The 27,981-nt window shown below is 36.2% G+C and overlaps 1 protein-coding gene and 1 pseudogene across 1 annotated transcript; both read left to right on the top strand.

The window, feature by feature from the left end:
* Positions 1-27: 27 nt before the first annotated feature.
* On the top strand, positions 28-2,782 carry LOC143852778 (pentatricopeptide repeat-containing protein At5g66520 pseudogene; annotated as a pseudogene).
* A 23,813-nt stretch (positions 2,783-26,595) lies between these two features.
* Positions 26,596-27,810, top strand: LOC143853155 (arogenate dehydratase/prephenate dehydratase 2, chloroplastic-like). Its single transcript, XM_077362891.1, has one exon. The coding sequence runs from the start codon at positions 26,596-26,598 to the stop codon at positions 27,808-27,810; it is 1,215 nt and encodes a 404-aa protein (XP_077219006.1).
* The last annotated feature ends 171 nt before the right edge of the window (positions 27,811-27,981 follow it).

Here is a 27,981-nt window from a genome sequence, read left to right as displayed (position 1 = left end):
AAACCCTTTAAACAAGGGAAATGACATTAGCGCCAAAGTGTTTTGATAAACAAGCGCTCTACGGTTCTCAAAAAGCTCTTAAAGCTCTTTAAATACTACACGACAGACAAGTGGAGTGCACATTTTGGCGCAGATATCATTTCCCTTAAACAATTCAAAATTCAACTCTAAGGGTAATCAACCGATTTTTTTCATTCCCTAGAAATAAATTTCAGGGGATTGAGAAGAAGGAAAGTCACCTCTTCCTCGGACTCTAATGCCTTTCTCGGACAGAAAGGACTCTAACATATTTTAATGATGCAACTCCTTTGCATTAGGTCGACATGTATTTAAAAATTCCCAACGGTTATACAAAACCTCAAAAAGACCTCTTGTATTCTATGCCCTCTTTTTCTTCACCTGTAGCGTCAAGCCAGGCGAACTGTCTCTCGTTGTTGGAGTCATGTTCTTCCATGAATCAACTCCTCCAAATCCACGCCCAAATGATCAGAAATCATCTCGTCCAGCACCCATTTGCATCCACCAAAATCCTCGAATTCTGCGCAGTTTCCTACTATGGAAACCTCCATTACGCCCGAAAGGTGTTCGCCCAAATTCTCCACCCCAATACATTTACTTGGAATACCATCATAAGAGGCTATGCTAATTCCCCCTTCCCTAAACCATCCCTCCATTTATTCCGTCAGATGTTGAATTCAGGTGCCGCACCCAATTCATACACCTACCCATTTGTCGTTAAGGCCTGTGCCCATCTCGCTGCTCTCTGTGAAGGTGAGCAAATCCATGGATTCATCTTCAAGTCTGGCACCGATCACGACGTCTTCTCAATCAATGCCTTGATTCACATGTATGCTACTTGTGGGAAGATCAATATCGCACGTACGCTGTTCGATACTAGTCCTCAAAGAGATTTAGTCTCTTGGAATTCCATGCTGTCTGGCTATGTAAATTGCGGGCTAATTCATAACGCTCATTCATTGTTCGATGAGATGCCTGAAAGAGGTGTTGTCTCATGGAATGCTATGATTAATGGGTACACAAAGTGTGGTGAGATTGATGCAGCTCGGGAGCTTTTCGATCTGATGCCTAGTCGGAATGTTGAGTCTTGGAATACATTAGTTGCTGGGTATGCCAAGTGTGGTCTTTTGGACATGTCTCGGAAACTTTTTGAAGAGATGCCCACCCGCAATGTCGTCTCTTGGAGTGCCATGATAACCGCTTATGCTCAAGGGGGGCGCCCCAATGAAGCCTTAGCACTATTTGATGAAATGAAGGAATTGAGGGTGAAGCCCAATTGGGCTACTATTGTTAGTCTGTTATCAGCTTGTGCACATCTTGGTGCCTTGGAGAGAGGCAAGTGCATTCATGTGTACATAGATAGAAGCAAGATGAAGGTGGACTCCATAATTGGAACAGTCCTTATAGACATGTATGCTAAGTGTGGGAGCATAGATGATGCATTTAGGATCTTCGACATGTTAACCTCAAAGGACGTATTCTCTTGGACTGCCATGATCGGAGGGCTAGCTGTGAATGGTCATGGTGAGAAAGCCTTGGAGCTCTTTGGCCAAATGGAAGGCGCCTGTGTGAGGCCTAATGAGGTCACATTTGTGGGTGTGCTTTGTGCTTGTAGCCATGGAGGGTGGGTACATTTGGCGAGGCAGTATTTTGATTCAATGAGGAATTTGTACGGAATTGAGCCTCAAATTGAGCATTACGGTTGTATGGTTGACACACTCGGGCGTGCTGGATTTTTAGAAGAAGCTGTGTCCTTGGTACAATCCATGCCTGGAAAGCCTAATTCTGTACTATGGGGAACACTTCTCGGCGCTTGTTGGATCCATGGAAATTCTAAGATCGCCGAGATTGTAGTTGACCGCCTTGTTGAGCTCAAACCTAGCGATGGGGGTGTTTACGTTCTTTTATCTAACATCTATGCCATGGCGGGAAGGTGGGATGATGCCAGGAAAGTGAGAATACTGATGAAATCTATAGGCCTAGAGAAGACCCCTGGGCGTAGCTCGATTGAGGTTCATGGCATTCTTCATGAATTCTATGTAGGAGACAAGTCGCACCCCAGAACTGAAGAAATATATCTAATGTTAGATGAGATTGCTTCAAGATTGAAACTGGTGGGATATGTACCAAATACATCTCCAGTGTTGTTTGATATAGAAGAGGAAGAGAAAGTACATGCCATTTCTCATCATAGCGAGAAATTGGCCATAGCATTTGGGCTGATCAGCACAGATGCCGGTGCACCGATCAGAATAGTGAAGAATCTTCGTGTGTGTCGTGACTGTCACATTGCTGCGAAATTCATCTCGAAAGTTTTTGATCGAGATATAATTGTGAGGGACAGAAACATATTTCATTACTTCAGAGATGGGTCTTGTTCTTGTAAGGACTACTGGTGACATCAAATTTTGAAGTTGAGTTCACCGTCTAGTATAAAAGAATGCTTCTTTTATGCTCTGTTCCATTTGGGTATGGTTCCAATCAAAGTTTCTCCTCCAAAAGGTGTTTGGGTGATTTGGAGAAGACCTTCAGGAGCATCTTTCAAGATGAATCATGAGGAAGATGAATTACATGGGGCCTCTAAGGGCAGCCCAGGGGAATCAGGAGGAAGATGAATTATTTGGGATAGCAATGCAAATTTGATTCTAGCATTTTCCCAATATGCAGGGCTTTAGTGGATGGTTTAGGGTACGGTCTAACTAAATTCTGGGTATTATCACCATCTAGTGTCATTTTTCAATAGCTACATTTTTTCCTGTTTAAAGATTTGTGACATAGTTTAAGGTGGTTGTAATTGCACAATCACCACTAAGCGAGTGATTGCAAAGTCAAATTATCCCAACCATCCATATTATGGATCAAACTATAGATGGATCACGAGATAAAATCATACAGATCGATTTCGCATTAATGGCCTCCAAATAGATGATTAAAAAAAGAAGTGAGTGCTCCATAATCAATGAGAGAGGTCTGTTAATCACACAATTAGGATCATCCCATTGATGTGCCTTTTCCCACTGCAGCTGATCCTTGATAAGGCCAATGATCCAACCTTACAGCCATGTACATGGTGTTGACCTGGCTGCAAGGTTTAAGTGTGATTGACCCAACTATTTGAGATTTTGAACTTTTCGTTGGTACATAACATGGTTGTAACGATTGGGTCCAATTGTGGTATAATGATAAACCTGCATCATTAGAGTGTGATTTACCCAACTGTATGTATAAACGCACTAACATGGATCTAATGGGGCGCCCTTGTTGCTGGGTTTTCGTGAGGGTGCCCCTAGTTTAGCATTCCTCCATTTTTAAGTTGTGGATCTATTTTTGCCTCTTGAAACAATTAGTCATAAAAACACAATTAATTATCGTCATTATTGGTACTTGAGTCTCTGAGAGGTTGAACCCAATTCAACTCAACTCAACAAAGCCTTTGTCCCAAACTAGTTGGGGTCTCTAAGAGGTTGAAGTGACAAATATTATCATAGTTGAATACTTGGTCAAAGCATAATGAGATCTTTCTGTCAATGGAAGTTCAGGTGGAATCAACTGTTTGGTATTCCAAACTGCCATCTAGTGTCCTCAACTTGACTAGCCATGCTGATAACATCTCTCCTTTTGGACACTGATTACATCCACCCTCCACTAGATCCTCTTTAGCAGAAAGACGGATGTTCCTTGCTAACTATCAGACAATCACTTATTTACAAACCTCATGTGGGGCTAATATTTCTCATTTCCCATCTCATGGAAAACCCTTTTCGCTCCACTTAGACCTATGTCCTAGTCTTTGAAGCTGGAGATGCTATGACAACATCACCACTGAACTCAAGGTCGAGTTCTCCTCAAGTGGAGGGGATTGACGCGTCCATACTTCTATATAAGTAACTCCTTTCCTATTTAATGAGAATCATTGACTGGCATATTTCTTCTTAAGCAACAGTTTCTTATTTTAACGAGATCCTAGTGTAATATGTTAGATGGGTAACTTAGGAAAGTATGTTAGATGGGTAACTTAGGAAAGTTGGGTAACCTTGGGAAAGGTAGCAATTTTTATTTTTTTTCTTCTATACGTGCAAGGGTGTTGCATGAATTACACTAGTTTTTGAATTAAAGAAATTTTTTTCTTTCTTCCTGTTTTTATGACATAGGGTGCCAACCCAATTTTTAGGGAGGGACTATTCCCTATGGGTGCGCCGTGCGTGCAATCCCCCGTAAACCATGCGCATCGGGTAAGGCTGGGGGGGATTCGAACTAGCGTCAATGGGGAGCATACTCATGACTTTAAGCCAAAGAGCCACACCCATATTGGTTAATCGAACCCGGGTCACCTGTGTGACAGGTGGGAATACTCACCACTATAGTACAATGATTGTGGTTTCTTCCTTCTTCTTGTTCTTTGTCTATTCATAGAATACCCTTCGTGGATTCGAAGGTTAGTCCGATCGCAGGTCGATAGTGATCTGTTAAATGAAGATACCATCTTGATGCTTTTCTACTTCCATTATTTAGTGATGACGATTGGGTTGGATCAGTTTATGATAGGAGGTCCACCATAGGTCGCCACAAGTTCATTGTTGGCAATCTTGCATATTGGATAAGCAACAAACAAGATGTTTATGCTCGCTCAGGTTCTTGGGTTGAGCATAGAGCAATGACTAACGCTGCTTGTGAACAAAACTCTTGTGAGAGAGTTTGGACGTGATGTTTTGAGAAAACGTGTTATATGAGAGAACAAAGCGCATTGAGGTTATATGAGAGAACAAAGCACCTTGAGGTGGACTACTATTGTATCTGAGATGTTCTCTTGAGTACGAAAATTTGTACTCGAGGATGGTACACCCGACACAACCTGTTTATAATTATCACAACCCAAACTCAATCCGATTTCCCTAATTTGGTCGGGTTGTCCCAGGCATTCAGATTAAGTTCTCCTACATTCAGGGTGCAATTTGAGCAATTACCACTTTCCTTTGGGTTGTTCTTTCAAAACAACACAACCATAGTGGAACCACTCTATTTTGCACTATCAAACGGTAGAAAAGGCCAAAATCAAAACCGACATTGTACTTGAAGAAATTATAGAACCGAGGAAACCAATATGCACAAATGGTTTATCACAAGCAACTTTATTGCTATAGCTCAGTCGATTGCAGAAATATTAGGTGGATTCACTTTTGATTCATTGGTAAATCCGAATCCATGCTAGGCGGATCCATTGGTAAATCCAACTATCTTGCTGTGTTTGAGGATGCTACCCCAAAACCCCAAAAAAAAACACAGCATACTTGGGCTGCTGAAATGAATACCGACCGTCTATTGCTTCTTCTTCTTCTCCTCCGTTTTATTTTGTTGTGGTGGGTTTTACCGGTTTAAGGCTAGAGGCGATGGGGGTTGGAGGTTGCGGGAATCAAATCAGCATAGGCCGACTGGTCGAGACTTCAGAAGTACTGAGAGGTCAGGGAAGGCAGAGGAGTGGAATGGGGAAATACGATTTATAACCGAATTATGAAGTGGCAGTCCACTTGGAGCCAATCAGTCAAGTGTGACAGGACTATCAAGACACCATTTGGTTGGGCTGATCCAAAGATGTGGCATAGCTGTTGCCAATCGTGGGAAGGTGGATGATAACCGCCTGGACAATGGAGGACAAGAGACTAGGGGAGCCCATTGTGGGTGGTTACCAAAAAGTTTCTCTCTAAGAAGAACGTGGGTCTTGAGGAACAGTTACTCGAATAAACCTATATAAGGAGGCATTTGTCTCCAAGGAAGAGGTCCTTGAACCAAATCGAAACATGCATTAGAATTTTATCTTTACTTTTCCAGCACTAGTACTTTTAGTTTCCGTAGCTATAGCTGTACTCGGATTATGGAATTAGCTATAGGCTTCTTTGTAAAATAATTAATCTGATCCAATTGTGATAAATTCATCTAAAAATCCGAATTAATTTAAAGCACCTTGAAAATTTTTAGAGAACTCTAACTTTTCATCATATATTCAATCGTTAAGCCATCTGAAACAGAAATCTTAGGAGTCATAGATTTCCTTTGTAAAATTGCCATGCTAGGATAATTTAGATGCCGAGACTCTCCATAATCGTATCCCATTTGCAATTGTTCCTTGACAATTTGAGTATTTAAATTATAGTATGTTAATGGCTCCGAGGTCCATTGTCCAAGGAAATCCTGAGAAACATGCCAGGCAATAACGTGCTATAACTTAAGTATTAAATTGCGAAAGGGAAGAGCGCACGATTCCCTTCCATTGATGCGATTCGAGGCCGAAACTTGCGAACCATAAAGTCTTTGGTATTCCTTAGATGTTTAGGAATCCATCTAAAATACAATAGGAACAGCCGTTTCCGGCTGCTCGTTTCGTATCTTGAAGAATCGAAAATTCTCAAAAATAAAAAATCATTAAGTTCAACAAATCGAATTAACTTGATCGCGTCTTAGGAGCCGTTGGATTACGGTCTCCTATCGTAGGAACCTTTAGGGCCCCTTAGGAACACTTACGTAACGTTGAGTCCTAAGTTTTAGGGAGTCCTAGAGTTGGGAGTCCTAGAGTTAGGAGTCCAGCCTCATCACGGGCGTTTGCTATGGATAACAACCGTGCCATAGATCTAGTTACACTAGTCACCCAATTTTTCCTAGGACAAACCTAGTTACCTAGGATGTAGGTTAACCTGCATTAGTCTAAGGAGTGTCTTGCACTTAGATATGGCCATATAGCATCTTAGATGAAGTCCTAGGATAATAAAATCTTCAACTTGAACTAAATAATTTCTCTTAAACTGTTAAAACAGTAAATCCAGTCTAGATCGGTGTCCTAGATGAGTTAGGCATAAGTAGCTTAGTTCAGGTGCACCGAACTACGATCGACTCTGATTCCAGTGAGGCTGGGATACGTAGGCAATTTGGATACTTGAGTGGCATACCAAGCCCGAGTCGGCTCCACACATAAGTGGTGGGATTTTGTACATTAATCCTTAAATTAAAAATAATTAAATCACTTAGGACTTTCCATGAAATTAGAATTTTAGGAGAACTTTCACTTAGATTTAATTCAAACAAATTAAGAAAATCAAGATATATATTTAGGAATTACACTGAAATTAGATCTTAGGATGCATGTCATGTAGTTCGCACATTAATATAGAGTTAAATGAGCAATTCAAAAGAGTTAACTTTTGGAATTGAAGACCGATTATTGGGCATGAATGGTGCATGTGGTGGTAACTCCACATACCTTCTATTCTCGTAACCAGGTAACGAGTCTAGATTTATGGTCAATTATGGGTCCTAGATCCCTCATCTAGGTGGCGACTCTGTCACTCTCTTTTGAGTGGAATTCGGATTGCCTTAGTAATCCCAAGTTCACGGAAAAGATGAATTAAATCACACCTTGCTAGGCTCGGCGGCTTACCCCTGCCCTTATGGATACTGGGTTGCACGTTTGTTTGCACCCTAGGGCTTGGTTGCTGCCTGCTTAGTTGGGTAATTAAAATCAATAATAAAAAGCACACGCCATTTGCGTGGGTACGAGAGACTAAGAGAGAGCGTGGCGGCTCGCGCCTCACCCCTCTCGCAGGATCGGGTCCCACAGGAGGATGTCAAATTCTCTTTGCAAAGAAAAAAACCTCATCGAAAAATTCAATGGGTTGAGATAGTTATGTTCACTTTACCCTAAACAGTATTAAACCGTAATTTTGAGATAATATAGGGAGTTATTTAATAAAACATTAATAACTATATCATTTTAGGTGCCAAACTAGTGAAATTTCTACCATTCGGGGCTCGACAAATTCACTTTCCACAGAAAAAAAAACCTCATAAAAAAATTGAATGGGTTGAGAGAGTTATGGTCTCTTTACACTAAAATCTATTAAACCGTAATTTCGAGATAGTATATTGAGTTTTTTTAATAAAACATCAATAATTCTCTCATTTTAAGTGTCAAAGTGGTGAAATTTCTACCATTCGGAGGACGACAAATTCCCTTTCTAAAGAAAAGAACCTCATCAAAAAATTCAATGTCTTTACCTTAAGAAGTATTAAACCGTAATTTTGAGTTATTAGTGGGAGTTATTTAATAAAATATTCATAACTCTCTCATCTTAAGGGCCAAAGTGGTGAAATTTCAACCATTCGGAGGTCGTCAAATTCACATTTCAAAGAAAAAAACCACATTAGAAAATTCAAGGGGTTGAGAGTGTTATGGTCTCTTTACCCTAAACAATATTAAACCGTAACTTTGAGATAATTTGGGGAGTTATTTAATAAAACAACAATAACTCTCTCATTTTAAGTTCCAAAGTGGTGAAATTTCTATCATGAGGAGGTCGTCAAATTCTCTTTCCACAGGAAAAAGTCTCATCAATAAATTCAATGGGTTGAGAGAGTTATGGTCTCGTTACCTTAAATTGTATTAAATTATAATTTTGAGATAATATAGGGAGTTATTTAATATAGCATAAATAACACTCTCATTTTAAGCGGCAAAGTGGTGAAATTTCTACCATTCGGAGGTCGTCAAATTCTCTTTCCACAGAAAAAAAATCTCATCAAAAAATTCAATGTATTGATAGAGTTATCGTCTCTTTAACGTAAACAATATTAAACCGTAATTTTGAGATAATATAGGGAGTTATTTAATAAAACATCAATAACTCTCTAATTTTAAGTGCCGAAGTGGTGAAATTTCTACCCTCTAGAGTTTGTCAAATTCTATTTCCCCAGAAAAAATCCCATCAAAAAATTCAATGGGTTGAGAGAGTTATGGTTTCGTTACCATAAACTGTATTAAACCGTAATTTTAAGATAATATTGGGAGTTATTTAATAAAACATCAATAAATGTCTCATTTTAAGTGCTAAAGTGGTGAAATTTCTACCATTCGGAGGTCGTCAAATTCTTTTTTCCAGAGAAAAAAACCTCATCAAAAAATTCGATCGGTAGAGAGAGTTATGGTCTCTTTACCCTAAGAAGTATTAAACCATAATTTTGAGAAAATATAAGGAGTTATTTAATAAAACATCAATAACCCTATCATTTTAAGTGCCAAATTGGTGAAATTTCTACCATTTGGAGGTCGTCAAATTCTTTTTCCACAGAAAAAAACCTCATCAAAAAATTCAATGGGTTGAGAGAGTTATGGTCTCTTTACCTAGAAAGTATTAAACAGTAATTTTTAGATAATTTGGGGAGTTATTTAATAAAACTTCAATAACACTCACATTTTAAGTGCCAAAGTAGTGAAATTTCTACCATTTGAAGGTCATCAAAATCTCTTTCTAAAGGAAAAAACCTCATCAAAAATTCAATGGCTTGAGAGAGTTATGGTCTCTTTACCCTGGGAAGTATTAAACCGTAATTTTGAAATAATATAAGGAGTTATTTAATAAAACATCATTAACTCTTTCATTTTAAGTGCAAAATGCTGAAATTTCTACCATTCGGAGGTTGTCAAATTCCCTTTCCATAGAAAAAAACCACATCAAAAAATTCAATGAGTTGAGAGAGTCATGGTCTCTTTACCCTAAACAGTATTAAACCGTAATTTTGAGATAGTATAGAGAGTTATTTATTAAAACATCAATAACTCTCCCATTTTAAGTGCCAAAGTGGTGAAACTTCTACCATTTCGGAGGTCGTCAAATTCTCTTTTCGCAGAAAAAAACCGCATCAAAAATTTCAATTGGTTCAGAGAGTTATGGTCTCGATACCTTAAACAGTATTAAACCGTAATTTTGAGATAATATGGGGAGTAATTTAATAAAACATCAATAACTTTCTCATTTTAAGTGCCAAAGTAGTGAAATTTCTACCGTTCGGAGGTCGTTAAATTCTCTTTCCATATAAAAAAACCTCATCAGAAAATTCAAGGGGTTGAGAGAGTTATGATCACTATACCCTAAACAGTATTAAACTGTAATTTTGAGATAATATAGGGAGTTATTTAATAAAACATCAATAACTCTCTCATTTTAAGTGCCAAAGTGGTGAAATTTCTACCATTTGGAGGTCGTCAAATTCTCTTTCCAAAGAAAAAAATCACACCAAAAAATTCAATGGGTTGAGAGAGTTATGGTCTCTTTACCCTAAACAGTGTTATAGCGTAATTTTGAGATAATATATGGTTTATTTAATAAAACATCAACAACTCTCTCATTTTAAGTGCCAAAGTGGTGAAGTATCTACCATTCTGAGTTCGTCAAATTCTCTTTCTAAAGAAAAAAACCTCATCAAAAGATTCAATGAGTTGAAAGAGTTTTAGTCACTTTACCCTGGGAAGTACTAAACCGTAATTTTAAGATAATATATGGAGTTCTTTACTAAAACATCAATCACCCTCTCATTTTAAGTGTCAAAGTCGTTAAATTTCTACCATTTGGAGGTCGTCAAATTCCCTTTTAAAAGAAAAAAAAGTCATCAGAAAATTCAAGGGCTTGAGCGAGTTACGGTTTCTTTACCCTATACAGTATTAAACAGGTAACTTTGAGATAGTATAGGGAGTTATTTAATAAATATCAATAACTCTCTCATTTTAAGTGCCAAAGTGGTAAAATTTCTACCATTCGGAGGTCGTCAAATTCTCTTTCTACTGAAAAAAAACCTCATCAAAAAATTCAATAGGTTGAGAGAGTTATGGTCTCCTTACCCTAAACAGTATAAAACCGTAATTTTGAGAAAATATAAGAGTTATTTAATAAAACATCAATAGCTCTCTCATTTTAAGTGCCAAAGTAGTGAAATTTCTACAATTCGGAGGTCGTCAAATTCTCTTTCTAAAGAAAAACACTTCATCAAAAAATTCAATGAGTGGAAAGAGTTATGGTCTCTTTACCCTAGAAGTATTAATCCGTAATTTTGAGATAATATAGGGAGTTATTTAATAAACATCAATAACCCTCTCATTTTAACTGCCAAATTGGCGTAATTTCCACCATTCGGAGGTCGTCAAAATTCTCTTTTCAAAGGAAAAAACCTCAATCAGAAAATTCAAGGGGTTGAGAGAGTTATGGTCTATTTACCCTAAACAGTATTAAACCATAACTTTGAGATAATATATAGAGTTATTTAATAAAACATTAATAACTCACTCATTTTAAGTGTCAAAGTGGTGAAATTTCTACCATTCGGAGGTCGTCAAATTCTTTTTCCAAAGAAAAATACATCATCAAAAAATTCAATAGCTTGAGAGAGTTACTGTCTCTTTACCCTCAACAGTATTAAACCATAATTTTTAGATATTATAGGGAGTTATTTAATAAAACATAAATAACTCTCTCATTTTAAGTGCCAAAGTGGTGAAATTTTTACCATTTTGAGGACGTCAAATTCTCTTTCCAAAGAAAAAAACCTTATCAAAAAATTCAATGGGTTGAGATAGTTATGTTCACTTTACCCTAAATAGTATTAAATCGTAATTTTGAGATAATATAGGGAGTTATTTAATAAAACATCAATAACTCTATCATTTTTTGTGCCAAACTGGTGAAATTTCTACCATTCGGAGTTCGTCAAATTCTCTTTCCAGAGAAAAAAAAACTTCATCAAAAAATTGAATGGGCTCAGAGAGTTATGGTCTCTTTACCCTAGAAAATATTAAACCGTAATTTCGAGATAGTATAGAGAGTTATTTAATAAAACATCAATAACTCTCTCATTTTAAGTGCCAAAGTGGTGAAATTTCAGCCATTTCGGAGGTCGTCAAATTTCCATTTAAAAGAAAAGAACCTCATCAGAAAATTTAAGGGGTTGAGAGAGTTATGGTCTCTTTACCCTATACAGTATTAAACCGTAACTTTGAGATAGTATAAGGAGCTATTTAATAAAACATCAATAACTCTCTCATTTTACGTGCCAAAGTGGTGAAATATCTACCATTCGGAGGTTGTCAAATTCTCTTTCTAGTGAAAAAACCTCATCAAAAAATTCAATAGGTTGAGAGAGTTATGGTCTCCTTACCCTAAACTGTATTAAACCGTAATTTTGAGAAAATGTAGAGAGTTATTTAATAAAACATCAATAGCTCTCTCATTTTAAGTGCCAAAGTGGGGAAATCTCTTCCATTCGCAGGTCATCAAAATTCTCTTTTCAAAGAAAAAAACCTTAATTTGAAAATTCCAGCGGTTGAGAGAGTTATAATCTCTTTACCTAAACAGTATTAAACCATAACTTTGAGATAATATAGGGAGTTATTTAATTAAACATAAATAACTCTCTCATTTTAAGTGCCGAAGAGGTGAAATTTCTACCATGAGGAGGTCATCAAATTCTCTTTCCACAAGAAAAATACTAATTCGAAAAATTCAAGGGGTTGAGAGAGTTATGGTCTCATTACCCTAAACAGTATTAAACTGGAATTTTGAGATAATATAGGGACTTATATAATAAAATATCAATAACTCTCTCATTTTGAGCGGCAAAGTGGTGAAATTTCTACCATCTCGAGCTTGGCAAATTCTCTTTCCACAGGAAAAAAATATAATAAAAAAATTCAATGGGTTGAGAGAGTTATGGTCTCTTTAACATAAACAGTATTAAACCGTAATTTTGAGATAATATAGTTATTTAATAAAACATCAATAACTGTCTCATTTTAAGTACCAAAGTGGTGAAATTTCTACCATTCGGAGGTCATCAAATTCCCTTTTAAAAGAAAAAACCTCATCAAAAAATACAAGGGGTTGAGAGAGTTATGGTCTCTTTACCCTATGCAGTATTAAAACGTAACTTTGAGATAGTACTGGGAGTTAATTTAATAGAACATCAGTAACTCTCTCATTTTGCTTTCCAAAGTGGGGAATTTTGTTCCATTTGGATGTCGCCAAATTCTCTTTCCACTGGAAAAAACCTCATCAAAAAATTCAATAGGTTGAGAGAGTTATGGTCTCCTTATTCTAAACAGTATTAAACCGTAATTTTGAGAAAATGTAGGGAGTTATTTAATTAAACATCAATAGCTCTATCATTTTAAGTGCCAAAGTGGTAAAATTTCTTCCATTCGGAGGTTGTCAAAATTCTCTTTTCAAAGAAAAAAACCTCAATCAGAAAATTCAAGGGGTAGAGAGTTATGGTCTCTTTACCCTAAACAGTATTGAACCATAACTTTGAGATATTATAGGGAGTTATTTAATAAAATAAAAATAACTCTCTCATTTTAAGTGCCAAAGATGTGAAATTTCTACCATGACGAGGTCATCAAATTCTCGTTCCACAGGAAAAAACCTAATCGAAAAATTCAATGGGTTGAGAGAGTTATGTTCTCATTACCCTAAACAGTATTAAACCGGAATTTTGAGATAATATAAGGAGTTATTTAATAAAATATCAATAACTCTCTCATTTTGAGCGGCAAAGTGGTCAAATTTCTACCATTCGGAGGTAAGCAAATTCTTTTTCGACCGAAAAAAATATCATCAAAAAATTCAATGGGTTGAGAGAGTTATGGTCTCTTTAACCTAAACAGTATTAAACCGTAATTTTGAGATAATATAGGGAGTTATTTAATAAAACATCAATAACTATCTCATTTTAAGTGCCAAACTGGTGAAATTTCTACCATTCAGAGGTCTGCAAATTTTCTTTCTATAGAAAAAACCTCATCGAAAAATTCAACGGGTTGAGAGAATTATGGTCTCATTACCTTAAAGTGTAATAAACCGAAATTTTGAGATAATATAAGGAGTTATTTAATAAAACGTCAATAACTCTCTCATTTTATGTGCCAACTGGTGAAATTTCTACCATTCGGAGGTTGTCAAATTCACTTTCCACAGAAAAAACCTCATCAAAAAATTCAATGGGTTGAGAGAGTTATGGTCTCTTTACCCTAAAAAGTATTAAACCGTAATTTTTAGATAATATAGGGTGTTATTTATCAAAACATCAATAACTCTATCATTTTAAGTTCGAAAGTGGTGAAATTTCTACCTTTCGGAGTTCATCAAATTCTTTTTCCAAAGAAAAAACCTCATCAAAAAATTCGATGGGTTGAGAAAGTTATGGTCTCTTTACCCTAGAAAGTATTAAAATGTAACTTTGAGATAATAGGGAGTTATTTAATAAAACATCAACAACTCTCTCATTTTAAGTGCCAAAGTGGTGAAATTTATACCATTCGGAGGTCATCAAATTCACTTTCCAAAGAAAAAAACCCCATCAAAAAATTCAATGGGTTCAGGGAGTTATGGTCTCTTTACCCTAAACAAAATTAAACAGTAATTTATAGATAATATAGGGAGTTATTTAATAAAACATCAAAAACTCTCTCATTTTCAGTGCCAAAATGGAGAAATTTGTAACATTCTGAGGTCATCAAATTCTCTTTCTACCGAAAAAACCGCATCAAAAAATTCAATGGGTTCAAAGAGATATTGTCTCCTTACCCTAAACAGTATTAAAGCGTAATTTTCAGATAATATATAGAGTTATTAAATAAAATATCAATAACTCTCATTTTAAGTGCCAAAGTGGTGAAATTTCTACCATTCGGAGGTCGTCAAATTCCCTTTTCACTGAAAAAACCTCATCAAATAATTCAACAGGTTGTCAGAGTTATGGTCTCTTTACCCTAAAAAGTATTAAATCGTAATTTTGAGATAATATAGGGACTAATTTGATAAAACATCAATAACTCTCTCATTTTAAGTGCCAAAGTAGTGAAATATCTACAATTCGGAGGTCGTCAAATTCTCTCTCCAAAGAAAAAAACCGCATCAAAAATTTCAATGGGTTTAAAGAGTTATGGTCTCTTTACCCTAGAAGTATTAAACCGTAATTTTGAGATAAGATAAGAAGTTATTTAATCAAACATCAATAACTCTCTCATTTTAAGTGCCAAAGTGGTGAAATTTTTACGATTCGGAGGTCATCAAATTCTCTTATCAACGAAAAAAACGTCATCAGAAAATTCAAGCGGTTGAGAGAGTTATGGTCTCTTTACCCTAAACAGTATTAAACCTTTGAGATAATGTAGGGTGTTATTTATTAAAACATCAATAACTCTCTCATTTTAAGTGCCATAGTGGTGAAATTTCATCTATGAGGAGGTCATCAAATTCTCTTTCCACAGGAAAAAACGTAATAAAAAAGTTCAATGGGTTGAGAGTTATGGCCTTGTTACCCTAAACAGTATTAAACCGTAATTTTGAGATAATATAGGGAGTTATTTATTAAATAATCAGTAACTCTCTCATTTTAAGCTGCAGAGTCATGAAATTCCTACCATTCGGAGGTTGTCAAATTTTCTATGCACAGGAAAAAAAATATCATCAAAAAATTCAATGGGTTGAGAGAGTTATGGTCTCTTTAACCTAAACAATATTAAACCGTGATTTTTCGATAATATAGGGAGTTACTTAATAAAACATCAATAACTCTCTTATTTTTAGTGCCAAACTGGTGAAATTTCTACCATTCGAAGCTCGTCAAATTCTATTTCTAAGGGAAAAAACCTCATCGAAAAATTCAATTGGTTTAGAGAGTTATGGTCTCTTCACCCTAGGAAGTGTTAAATCGTAATTTTGAGACAATATATGAAGTTATTTAATAAAACATCAACAACTCTCTCGTTTTAAGTGCCAAAGTGGTGAAATTTATACCATTCGGGGGTCGTCAAATTCTCTTTCCACAGAAAAAAAACCTAATCAAAAAATTCAAAGGGTTGAGAGAGTTATAATCTCTTTACCCTAAACAATATTAAACCCTAATTTCGAGATAATATAGGGAGTTATTTAATAAAACGTTAATAACTCTCTCATTTTAAGTGTCAAACTGATGAAATTTCTACCATTCGAACGTTGTGAAATTCTCCTCACACAGTAAAACAAATCTCATCAAATAATTCAGTTGGTTGAGAGAGTTATGGTCTCTTTACCTTAGAAAGTATTAAACCATAATTTTGATATAATATAAGGAGTTATTTAACAAAACATCAATAACTCTCCCATTTTAAGTGCCAAAGTGGTAAAATTTCTACTATTCGGAGGTCACCAAATTCACTTTCAAATGAAAAAAAAACCTGAACAAAAAATTCAATGGGTTGAGTGAGTCATGGTCTCTTTACCCTAAACAGTATTAAACCGTAATTTTGAGATAATATAGGTTGTTATTTAATAAAATATCAACAACTCTCTCATTTTAAGTGCCAAAGTGGTGAAATTTCTACCATTCGGAGGTCGTCAAATTTCTTTCCAAAGAAAAAAACCTCATAAAAAATTCAATGGGTTGAGAGAGTTATGGTCTCGTTACCCTAAATAGTATTAAACCGTAATTTCGAGATAATATAGGGAGTTATTTAATAAAACATCAATATCTCTCTCATTTTAAGGGCCAAAGTGGTGAAATTTCTACCATTCAGAGGTCGTCAAAATCTCTTTCCAAAGAAAAAAACCTCATCAAAAAATTCAATGGGTTGAGAGAGTTATGGTCATGTTACCCTAAACAATATTAAACCATGATTTTGAGATATGATAGGGAATTATTTAATAAAACATCAATAACTCTCTTATTTTAAGATCCAAACTGGTGAAATTTCTACCATTCAGAGGTCGTCAAATTCTCTTTACACAGAAAAAAACCTGACCAAAAAATTCAACTGGTTGAGAGAGTTATGGTCTCTTTAGCCTATAAAGTATTAAACCGTAATTTTGAGATAATATAGGGAGTTAGTTTATAAAACATCAATAACTCTCTCATTTTAAGTGCCAAAGTGGTGAAATTTCTACCATTCGGAAGTTGTGAAATTCTCTTTCCATAGAAAAAAACCTCATCAAAAAATTCAATTGCTTGAGACAGTTATGGTGTATTTACCCCCGTAATTTTGAGATAATATATGGAGTTATTTAATAAAATATCAATAACACTCACATTTTAAGTGCCAAAGTAGTGAAATTTCTACCATTTGAAGCTCGTCAAATTCTCTTTCTAGAGAAAAAAACCTCATCAAAAATCCAATGGCTTGAGAGAGTTATGGTCTCTTTACCCTATGAAGTATTAAACCATCATTTTGAGATAATATAAGGAGTTATTTAATAAAACATCATTAACTCCCTCATCTTAAGTGCCAAAGTGGTGAAATTTCTACCATTCGGAGGTCGTCAAATTCTCTTTCTAAATAAAAAAAACCTCATGAAAAAATTCAACGGGTTGGAGTTATGGTCTCTTTACCTTAGGAAGTATTAAACCGTAATTTCGAGATAATATAGGGAGTTATTTAATAAAACATCAATAACTCTCTCACTTTAAGTGCCAAAGTGGTGAAATTTCTACCATTCAGAGGTCTTCAAATTCTCTTTTAAAAGAAAAAAATCTCATCAGAAAATTCAAGGGGTTGAGAGAGTTATGGTCTCTTTACCATAAACAGTATTAAACCGTAACTTTGAGATAGTATATGGAGTTATTTAATAAAACATCAATAACTCTCATTTTAAGTGCTAAAGTGGTGAAATTTCTACCATTCGGTGGTCGTGAAATTCTCTAACCACAGAAAAACCTTATCACAAAATTCTGTAGGTTGAGAGAGTTATGGTCTTTTTACCTAAACAGTATTAAACCGTAATTTTGAGAGAACATAAGGAGTTATTTAATAAAACCTCAATAGCTCTGTCATTGTAAGTGCCAAAGTGGTAAAATTTCCACCATTCGGAGGTCGTCAAACTCTGTTTCTAAAGAAAAAAACCTAATCAAAAAAATTCAATGGGTGAAAGAGTTATGGTCTCTTCACCCTAAAAGTATTAAACAGTAATTTTGAGATAATATAGGGTGTTTTTAGTAAAACATCAATAACTCTCTCATTTTAAGTACCAAAGTGGTGAAATTTCTACCATTCAGAGGTCGTCACATTCTCTTTTCAAAGAAAAACACCTCATCAGAAAATTCAAAGGGTTGAGAGAGTTATGGTATGTTTACCCTAAACAATATTAAACCGTAACTTTGAGATAATATGGGGAGTTATTTAATAAAACGTCAATAACTCTTTCAATTTAAGTGCCAAAGTGGTGAAATTTCTACCATGAGGAGGTCATCAAGTCTCTTTCCACAGGAAAAAACAAAATCAAAAAATTCAATGGGTTGAGAGAGTTATGGTCTCGTTACCCTAAACAGTATAAAACCGTAATTTCAATATAATATAGGGAGTTATTTAATAAAACATCAATAACTCTCTCATTTTAAGGGCCAAAGTGATGAAATTTCTACCATTCGAAGGTCGTCAAATTCTCTTTCTAAAGAAAAATTCCTCATCAAAAATTTCAATGGGTTGAAAGAGTTATGGTCTCTTTACCCTAGAAGTATTAAACCGTAATTTTCAGATAATATATGGAGTTATTTAATAAAACATAAATAAATCTCTCATTTTAAGTCCCAAAGTGGTGAAATTTCTACCATTCGGAGGTCGTCAAATTTCTTTCCAAAGAAAAAAACCTCATAAAAAAATTCAAAGGGTTGAGAGAGTTATGGTCTCTTTACCCTAAACAGTATTAAACCATAATTTTGAGATATTTTAGGGAGTTATTTAATAAAACATCAATAACTCTTTCATTTTAACTGCCAAAGTGGTGAAATTTCTACTATTCGGAGGACGTCAAATTCTCTTTCCACAGAAAAATACCCCATCAAAGAATTCAATGGGTTGAGAGAGTTATGGTCTCTTTACCCTAAACAGTATTAAACCGTAATTTTGAGATAATATATAGAGTTATTAAATAAAACATCAATACCTCTCTCATTTTAAGAGCCAATGTCGTGAAATTTCTACCATTTGGAGGTCGTCAAATTTTCTTTCCAAAGAAAAAATCTCATTGGAAAATTCAATGGCTTGAGAGAGTTATTGTCTCTTTACCCTAAACAGTATTAAACCGAGTTATTTAATAAAACATCAATAACTCTCTCATTTTAAGTGCCAAAGTGGTGAAATTTTTATCATTCGGAGGTCATCAAATTCTCTTTCCACAGGAAAAAACCTCATCAAAAAATTCAATGGGTTGAGGGAGTTATGGCCTCGCAACCCTAAATAGTATTAAACCATAATTTTGAGATAATATAGGGAGTTATTTAATAGAACATCAATAACTCTCTCATTTTAAGTGCCAAAGTGGTGAAATTTCTACCATTCAGAGGTCGTCAAATTCTCTTTCCACAGTGAAATCCGAGGAGTGACTCGGTTTGGCAACCTAGAGGAGGGTGAATAGGTTGTTAATGAAAACTTTTTCTTAAAAATACTTTTGTCCAAAATCACCCTAGTTTTATCCCTTGTTTAATTAAGTTTGGAATGGTTGAACGTAAAAACAATATTACAAATAATTTATGTTTAAAATCCTTGTTGATTAGCAAACTTAATTAAGTAATAAATAGCTTAATTAGTAAGGTATAATTATTCAATCAAAACCAAAATGCTAACTATTCACTCAATTCCAAATATGTAAAAATGCAAGCACAAATAAATAAGAGAGTGAGAGGGGGTGAGAGATAGAGAAATGCCAACACAAGTGACACAAGGATTTATAGTGGTTCGGCAAACGGCATACTCCGCTCTACTCAAAGTCGCACTTGAGGATTTCCACTATTGAGACCTCCACGACGCCCGGCTCCGAGGCTTTTACACTCCAAGGGAATTAAATAAGGATACCCTTCTACCTTTACAATGACTCTCCTACTTCGCCGAGTTCTAAGCGCTCCACCAAAGGGAATTAAACACGGATACCCTTGCCACCGATCTAATGAAGAAGAAGAAGAAAGCTTTGCCTCTAAGAAGGCTACAATGCACAATGAAGGTCCTAATATACTCTCAAAGATAAACAAGTTTAAGCCTAACCAATCTCAAGTGGATTTTCCCAAAGTCAAGGCACGATGAAGGATTGGTGAGATATTAACCCAAAAATGATTCACAAATGGATTTCTAGGGTTTATTAGAGTTGGACAATGTTCATCCTCAAGTTTTGAACCCATACAATGGGTATATATAGAGTTCCAACTCAATATGACCGTTTTGGGGGTATTTCGATCATTTTCAGGTAAAAAAACAACTAGCCGTTGGACCCCAACGGCTCTTTTTTTATTTTGAAACAGGTTGCTCCACGGAGCTCCGTAGAAACCCACGGAGTTCCGTACCTGGTTTCCAGATTTCAGCTCCTATCTTCGAAAATTCATATCTCGTTCGTTTCTCGTCGGATTTCGACGTTTTTATACTCTATGATATGAGACAAATGAGAGCTATTTGTTAAAAATATTTTCAAAAATATTTGAAAATATTTTAAACAAGTTTTGATAGGATTTAGTTGCTGATCCAGGTTGTCCACTTGGAACTCTGTTTTGTTCAATGTTGTGTTGAATGCCATATGGGTCCCAACATGTTGGTACACCACCATGGCCATTCACTTATCTATTTAAGTCCTTAAAGGGTGTGTTAGTCTCTTTGAAAAACATATTTTTAAATGGTTTTAAGATGTGCCTTGATCAAGAGAAAGTCCAAGGGAGAGATGAATACATTCTACCATTTTGAATACTCTCTTGAATGAACTCTTGAGCCAATTCATTTGATCTTCAATATGGTTCTTGGCTTGCTTGTAGGATCTTCACTTGAGCTCCTTGCTTTGACATCTTCCAAGGATGATGCCACCAATGTATTCAAGCTCCTTTGCATGTTGATCCTTAAGCCATGTGTTGCGTTGTATTGTGTAATGGCGATATGACATGTAAGTTGTTGATCGACAAGCTTTGGCCTTCATTGATGTTCCTTTGTTTGTTCAATGCTTTGAGATGGTTGATGTTGAACTTCTCCTTAGTTTACCCTCCAATGCATGATTGATTCAAGTATGCTCCAGCTCCTTTGACATGCGTTTGGTTCATCTTCAAGCATAGGCCATCAATGGGGTGTGCTAGCATGGATTGACCTGTGAATTACCTGTCTATATCACAACACTCAAGGCAAACAATTAGTCCATAAAAGACTAATCAATTTGCGTTTGTTAATCATCAAAACAAGATGATTGAATGATCCCATGGGGAACCCTTAGGCTAACACACAGAAAAAACCTCATCAGAAACTTTAAGGGGTTTAGAGAGTTATGGTCTCTTTACCCTAAACAGTATTAAACCGTAATTTTGAGATAATATAGGGAGTTATTTAATAAAACAGCAATAACTCTCCCATTTTAAATGCCAAAGTGGTGAAATTTCTACCATTCGAAGATCGTCAAATTCTCTTTACAAAGAAAAAACGTCATCACAAAATTCAATGGGTGGAGAGAGTTATGGTCACTTTATCCTAAACAGTATTAAACCGTAATTTTGAGATAATATAGGGAGTTATTTAATAAAACAGCAATAACTCTCCCATTTTAAATGCCAAAGTGGTGAAATTTCTATCATTCGGAAGTAGTCAAATTCTCTTTCCAAAGATAAAAACCTCAACCCAAAATTCAATTGGTTGAGAGAGTTATGGTCACTTTACCCTAAACAGTAGTATTAAACTGTAATTTTGAGATAATATAGGGAGTTATTTAATAAAGCATCAATAACTCTCTCATTTTAAGTGCCAAATTGGTGAAATTTCTACCATTCGGAGGTCATCAAATTCTCTTTACACAGAGAAAAACTTCATCAAAAAATTTAATTGGCTGAGAGAGTTATGGTCTCTTTACCCTAGAAAGTATTAAACCGTTATTTTGAGATAATATAGGGAGTTATTTAATAAAACATCAATAACTCTCTCATTTTAAGTGTTAAAGTGGTGAAATTTCTACCATTTGGAGGTCGTCAAATTCTCTTTCCACAGAAAAAAAACCTCATCAAAAAATTCAATCGATTGAGAGAGTTATGGTCTATTTACCCTAGGAAGTATTAAACCGTAATTTTGAGAAAATATAGGGAGTTATTTAATAAAATATCAATAACTCTATCATTTTAAGTGCCAAACTGATGAAATTTCTATCATTGGAGGTCGTCAAATTCTCTTTCCACAGAAAAAAAAGTCATCAAAAAATTCAATGGGTTGAGAGAGTTATGGTGTATTTACCGTAGAAAATATTAAACCGTAATTTTTAGATAATATATGGAGTTATTTAATAAAACATAAATAACTCTCTCATTTTAAGTGCTAAAGTGGTGAAATTTCTACCATTCGGAGGTTGTCAGATTCTCTTTCCATAGAGAAAAACCTCATCAAAAATTCAATAAGTTGAGAGAGTTATGATCTCTTTACCCTAAACAGTATTAAGCCGTAACTTTGAGATAATATAAAGAGTTATTTAATAAAACATCAATAACTCTCTCATTTTAAGTGGCAAAGTGATGAAATTTCTTTTAAGAGGAGGTCATCAAATTCTCTTTCCACAGGAAAAAACCTAATCTAAAAATTCAATGGGTTGAGAGAGTTATGGTCTCGTTACCCTAAACAGTATTAAACCGTAATTTTGAGATAATATATGGAGTTATTTAGTAAAACATCAATAACTCTCTCATTTTACGCGGCAAAGTTATGAATATCTCTATTTGGAGGTCTTCAAATTCTCTTTCCACAGAAAAAAAAATCTCATCAAAAAATTCAATGGGTTGAGAGAGTTATGGACTCTACAACTAATCAGAATTAAGAATAATAAAAAGAAAACTAAAACATAAACACGAAAGATAGCTAAAACTAACTAGCCAACATAAGCGTTTGTTATTGACATCCCTAAAATTTGGGGATTCAACATCCACTCAATCTTTCTTTTCTCAAATAAGAATGGAGATGTGAAGATTTGATCCCCATATTCATTACATCTAAACGCTTTCACCTTCTTCTTTAAAACTTCTTCGCAAACATCTCGTGTTAGTAGTACTCTTATTTTTCCTTTTTGTGCGTGCCCGTTGATTCTTACTCCAGCAAATTTTGCACGCGTATGCAATCCGTACCGTTCATCTGGCGAGCTTCATTATGGACACAATAATTGAGTGACCATAATCATATGAATGGAAGACTTTATTATCCATTGAACATGGCCATTTCAATGCCCCTCATTCTCCAAAGAGGAGAGCCACTTTATACCTGAATTTGTCTTATCCATTTAATTCATATGAGGTTGCACCTCTCTCCTTAAAAAAAAGGAACTTCTGTTGATCCATAACGATCGCCATGGTTCCAAGTTCCTTTTAGAGAATTTTGTTAAGAAATCTATCTTTAGGAGTTTCTGTTAATATTAATTAATATAGATATAATCTATCAAAATAGTGAAAGTAAATTAATCAAGAAAGGTTAGAAATAGCCTGTGTAATGGATAGAGGCACGTCAAAAATGACGCTCTCTTTTGAATCAAAACTCCCCTGTCTTTAGAGTCAAAACGCCCATGTATGTTTCAGTGGCGTTAGGCTCCCAAGATTCAACCATCCTTCAGGGTTTCTTCCGTGCAGGAAATTAATCCCACAATCGCCCGTATCGCAAATAACAATAAAAATAAAGAGGATAAAACATGAAAAACAAGAAATCTGATGTGGGTTTTTTCCATGAAAGACGGTTTTGTTTTTTCGGGGAAGAGAGATGGAGAGCCCCCTTCGTTTTGGGGATAGATGAGATCTTATAGTTAAGGGAGAATAAAGTGATTTTATTTTACCGTTATAAACGTATCCCATTACTCCCAAAACGTTTTCCACTTCCCAAATTCTCTACTAAAAATTAGTTACCAATAATAACAATAAAAGTATAAAATGATAACTGGCAATAATAATAAAATCTCTTAAATTTTAAATTAAAACACAACAGTTCCAACAACCCACGTCGATGCATTAACCACCTCTCTCTCTCTCTCTCTCTCTCTCTCTCTCTCTCTCTCTCTCAATTCTGATTAATTAGGATTCGCTGCTTCCTCCCTCCATAATGCATTTCCTTTAGAGAGAGGGTGAAGTTCACAAAAGAGTATTATAGGGCGGATAAAGCTAATTGATAATAAAAGAGGAATGCTAACATCTACTATATTTAATAGATTAACGGACTCTTTAGATACCTCTAAACATTCTTTCCAAATAATGATTATAGTTGTTTTAGAAATGATTTATTTAGTGGCTTTTACAAAAGCTTTAATTTCTCATTTGCAGCTAAGATTAAATTGAAGCACTCATTCGAAAATAAGAACCAATTTAATTAGTCGCATTGAAAGAGGTAGTGTATGTGTGTGAAATAAAGACCATTGATATCGTTGAGCATAATGAGGAAAACAATATGATCTATGTCTCATCCCGAACATACTTCCCCTGTGTACACTGATAAAAGAGCATAATGAGGCGCCCCATTGGTTGTATTCTACATCACCAAAGTGCATTAAATGGGTTGAAAAATCAACGAAAATTTAATGCACATTGCTAATGTGCAACCAATGGGGGCGCCCTTTCATCCCTATTTTGCAAGGGCGCCCTTCCGTTTAGAACCCTCAAGATAAAATGCCTACGATAACAAGTTATTTTTTCTTGTTCAATGGATAAATGGCCTATAATCATGCAATCAGAGTGTTCTCATTTTACCGAAGTTATGGTTGCCGTTTGGATCAATGGATTCGAACATGTAAATACATAAATGAGGCCGAGTATGTATCTTTTAGGAAGGAGATGTAAAAGCAATTTTCTTTTTAGCCTTTTCCTGGAGAATCTCTTTTCTAACTTGTGAAGGAGAAATATATGTTGAGGGAAATATTAAATGTGCGCTTTACTTTTTACGTATCGGATTGTATCAACCAATGAAAGAAGTTGTAATCAAAGAGAAGGGACGAATATACCAAATCAAGTGTCGATTTCTACGGTTGGTAACTGGGTGTGAAAGGAGAACCTTGGAATTTTCATCTGTTGCCACACACGTTTACTCATCATGTTTTATAGTATTTTCCATGCTCACCTAACTACCCAACTAATATTTTTTTGTACCTTATAAAAATCAGACTAGAGATTCAGTCAAGATGAAGGTGGCCCCACATTAGTTTTCTCATAGTATGAATACCAATGGTAGTAAAGTGTTGTGCGAGAAGTATTCCTCTCAAGAAAAGTCATTTTTTTGACTTAGAAACAATGAAAGTTTCTCATATAGGCTTAGAAGAAAGCAAAAGAAGAGGAAATAGAGCGGACGTAATGGAAGACGTAGGCATTGGCGCATGTTGGGGCAGTCTTCTTAGTTTAGTTCCCTGTCACTCATCATTAGTTAAGGAGATTAGTCTTCTCTTCACCTAACCCACAAGCATATTATTAACCTAACCCCAACTTAACATCACTCCTCAAACGCCCCACCAAACACACAGCTCGCACCCTCTTTTCCTTTCCTTCATCTTTTCTTTCGCAGCATTAGTATTATTTTTTTACCGTTCAACCCCCAATGAAGTAAAATACTTTTTTTGGGTAGGTAAGCTGGGATTGAACCCCTGACCTCTGGGTCAAAGAAAGAACAAAGCCTTAACGATTGGGCTAGAGGCTCAATGCCAAGTAAAAACACCTATCAAAGTATAATCTGAGTTTTTAACCCTATGGAAATAAAATTCTGTTTTACTTCTCCATGGAATATAAATTTACCATTAAAAAAAAACTATTGAAATAAAAATCTATCAGCATAATCCCTAGGGTGTAAGATAATTTTGGACTTGTTGGAGTAAATTCTAAGTTTTTAATACTATTGGAGTAAAATTGTAGCTGCTTAATTCCCTGTTGAAGTAACATAGCTATGAGCACAAAATCTGAGTCTAATGGTATATATAAAACTTCACCGTCCTAAATCCATAAGAAGTAAAAATATAGATATGGAGAGATAACTATGTTTATGAGAAGTGAGTTCAGCAAATGGGAGGTTCGTTCTGATTGCAAAAAGTCTGGGGGATTTTCAATTCTACTTTGGATTAAGAGAGTTGGCAGCAGAATAGGAAACTATTTTAATAGAAAAAATTTAGGATATATTTTCGCCCACACGTGCAGATCGAAAAGAAGAAAAGGGTATAATTTTTCAAAACATTTGAGAGTGAGAAATGCCGAAGTGGGTCCCTCCAACCAGGGTTTGGCTGGCAAAAGGTAGTGTGTGGGCTAAAACTTGATCTGATGCATGTAGACATCAGCCGAATTGGAGAGCCTAGATGAGGTGAGAGTTTGAAGACCATTTAATTGAAGATCTTAGTCTCCTAGACAAGGTTATATGGGTCATTTTTCACCTTAATTTCTATATTTTATTTATAGAGCAGGGCTGTGTTGTTTCCCTCGGATTTAATTATTTGGCTCGTCGTTTGTGGCGCCTAACTAGTAACGGGTGAGAAAGAGGGAGGAAATGCGAACAAAAAAGGGGGGAAAGTGTGCAAGAAAGAAAGAAGAAAGGCGTGAGTGTAATAATAAAGAAAAGCAGTCGTGAGCGAGCGGCTGAATTCAGTCTAACACGTTCGCTCACGCGCTCCCTTCCATCCATCAAACCAACCTTACCTACCGCTCGCTCTCTCTCTCTCTCTCTCTCTCTCTCTATCTATTTAAATCCCTCACACCTCCCAACCCAAGTTCCATGCCAGGGATCTAAAATTGATCTCTGCGCATACACTCTCTCATTCATCCAATCTGTTATATTATTAGATTAGTTTAGTTTTGATGGCGTTACGGGTTCCGGCCGCATGTCTGAGATCTGCTTCAGAAAGCAACTGCAGGTCTGAAATCCGAGCTGCTGCCAGAGGAGGAGGAATTATGATGATCAAAATGAGCTTAAAGCAGCATAAGCATCAGCATCAGCATCAGCGGAAAAAAGGGGCTGGAATTATTTTCCCTGACTTGTCTCCTCCCCTCGGGACGGAGGAGGAAATGGCTTCTTCTCACGAGAAGAAGGCAGTTGTGGATCGGCTGGAACGCCTTTTTTTCAAAGACGTCGATGGTTTCCTTCCTCAGCTCTGTGGTCCAGCTTCAACTCCCCCATCAGGGTTCGGATTCTCTGGCCGTCCCGTCCGCGTCGCTTACCAAGGCGTCCAAGGTTCTTACTGCCAAGAAGCTGCAACCAGAGCTTTCTCCTCCGTCTGCAACGCCTTCCCTTGTAATCACATGGAAGAAGCCTTCCAAGCTCTCGAGGATAAAACCGCTGAGCGGGCCATCATCCCCATCGAGAACTCCCTCGACGGCACCATCGATCGCAACTTTGATCTCCTTCTCCGCCACCAAGGCGTCAACATCGTCGGAGAGCTCATCCTTCCCGTCAATCACTGCCTTTTGGCTGTGCCGGGAGCTTCCAGATCCGATCTGAAACGGATCGTCAGCCATCCCCAGGCTCTCAGCCACTGCAAGAAGAAGCTGGAAAGCATGGATCTGGAGATCGACGAGGTCCCCAACGCGGCTGATGCGGCCAGATATGTGTCCGATAACCGCATCTCCGATACGGCCGTGATCGGGAGCAAGATCGCGGCGACTGAGTTCGGATTGCAGGTCCTGGAGCAGAATTGCCAGGATCGGACGAGCACCGGGAATTTCAACCGATTCCTGCAGCTGGGGTTAGTAGAATCCAGAACAATAATAGAAAAGATCAAGAAGAAGGGTTGGAAAACGACGGTAGCGTTTTCACTGGAGAAGGGAGTATCGGATTTGTGGCGGGCGCTTTGGGTGATGGAGAGCAGGAACGTAGGGGTGACGAGAGTGGAGCAGCGGCCCAACTGGTCCAATCCAATAAGAGAAAGCGGGTCCTTCGATTATGTCTTCATCTTGGATTTGGACGGAAGTGTGTCGGATTCCCGGGTGGAAACCGCTCTCCTCCGTTTGAAAGAGATAACAGGAGATGGTTTCCTCAGGGTTTTGGGCAGTTACCAATGGAAGATTGGGGCATGATGATGATGTCAAATTAAATTAATATATAGCAGTGAGTCGACGTAGAGCAGCTGATACTCATGCCCTGCCCAGCCAATGGTGGATGCTGCGTGGGTGGGAATTTTGTATATACATTATTTTACCAGTATTCTTCAATTGAAATTTGCCTCAAAATTCATGCTTCCATTTCCA

The sequence above is a fragment of the Tasmannia lanceolata genome, unplaced genomic scaffold (genome assembly GCF_043159265.1).
Source record: "Tasmannia lanceolata isolate RefF3 unplaced genomic scaffold, GAP_Taslan_0.1 ptg000019l, whole genome shotgun sequence".
Classification (NCBI taxonomy): Eukaryota; Viridiplantae; Streptophyta; class Magnoliopsida; order Canellales; family Winteraceae; genus Tasmannia; species Tasmannia lanceolata.
Note: the sequence above shows the minus strand (reverse complement) of the source record. Positions and strands in the feature narration are given on the sequence as shown.

Bases quoted from the DNA above. Each gene is read 5' to 3' on its own strand.
- LOC143853155 (XM_077362891.1), top strand. From the start codon at position 26,596: ATGGCGTTACGGGTTCCGGCCGCATGTCTGAGATCTGCTTCAGAAAGC.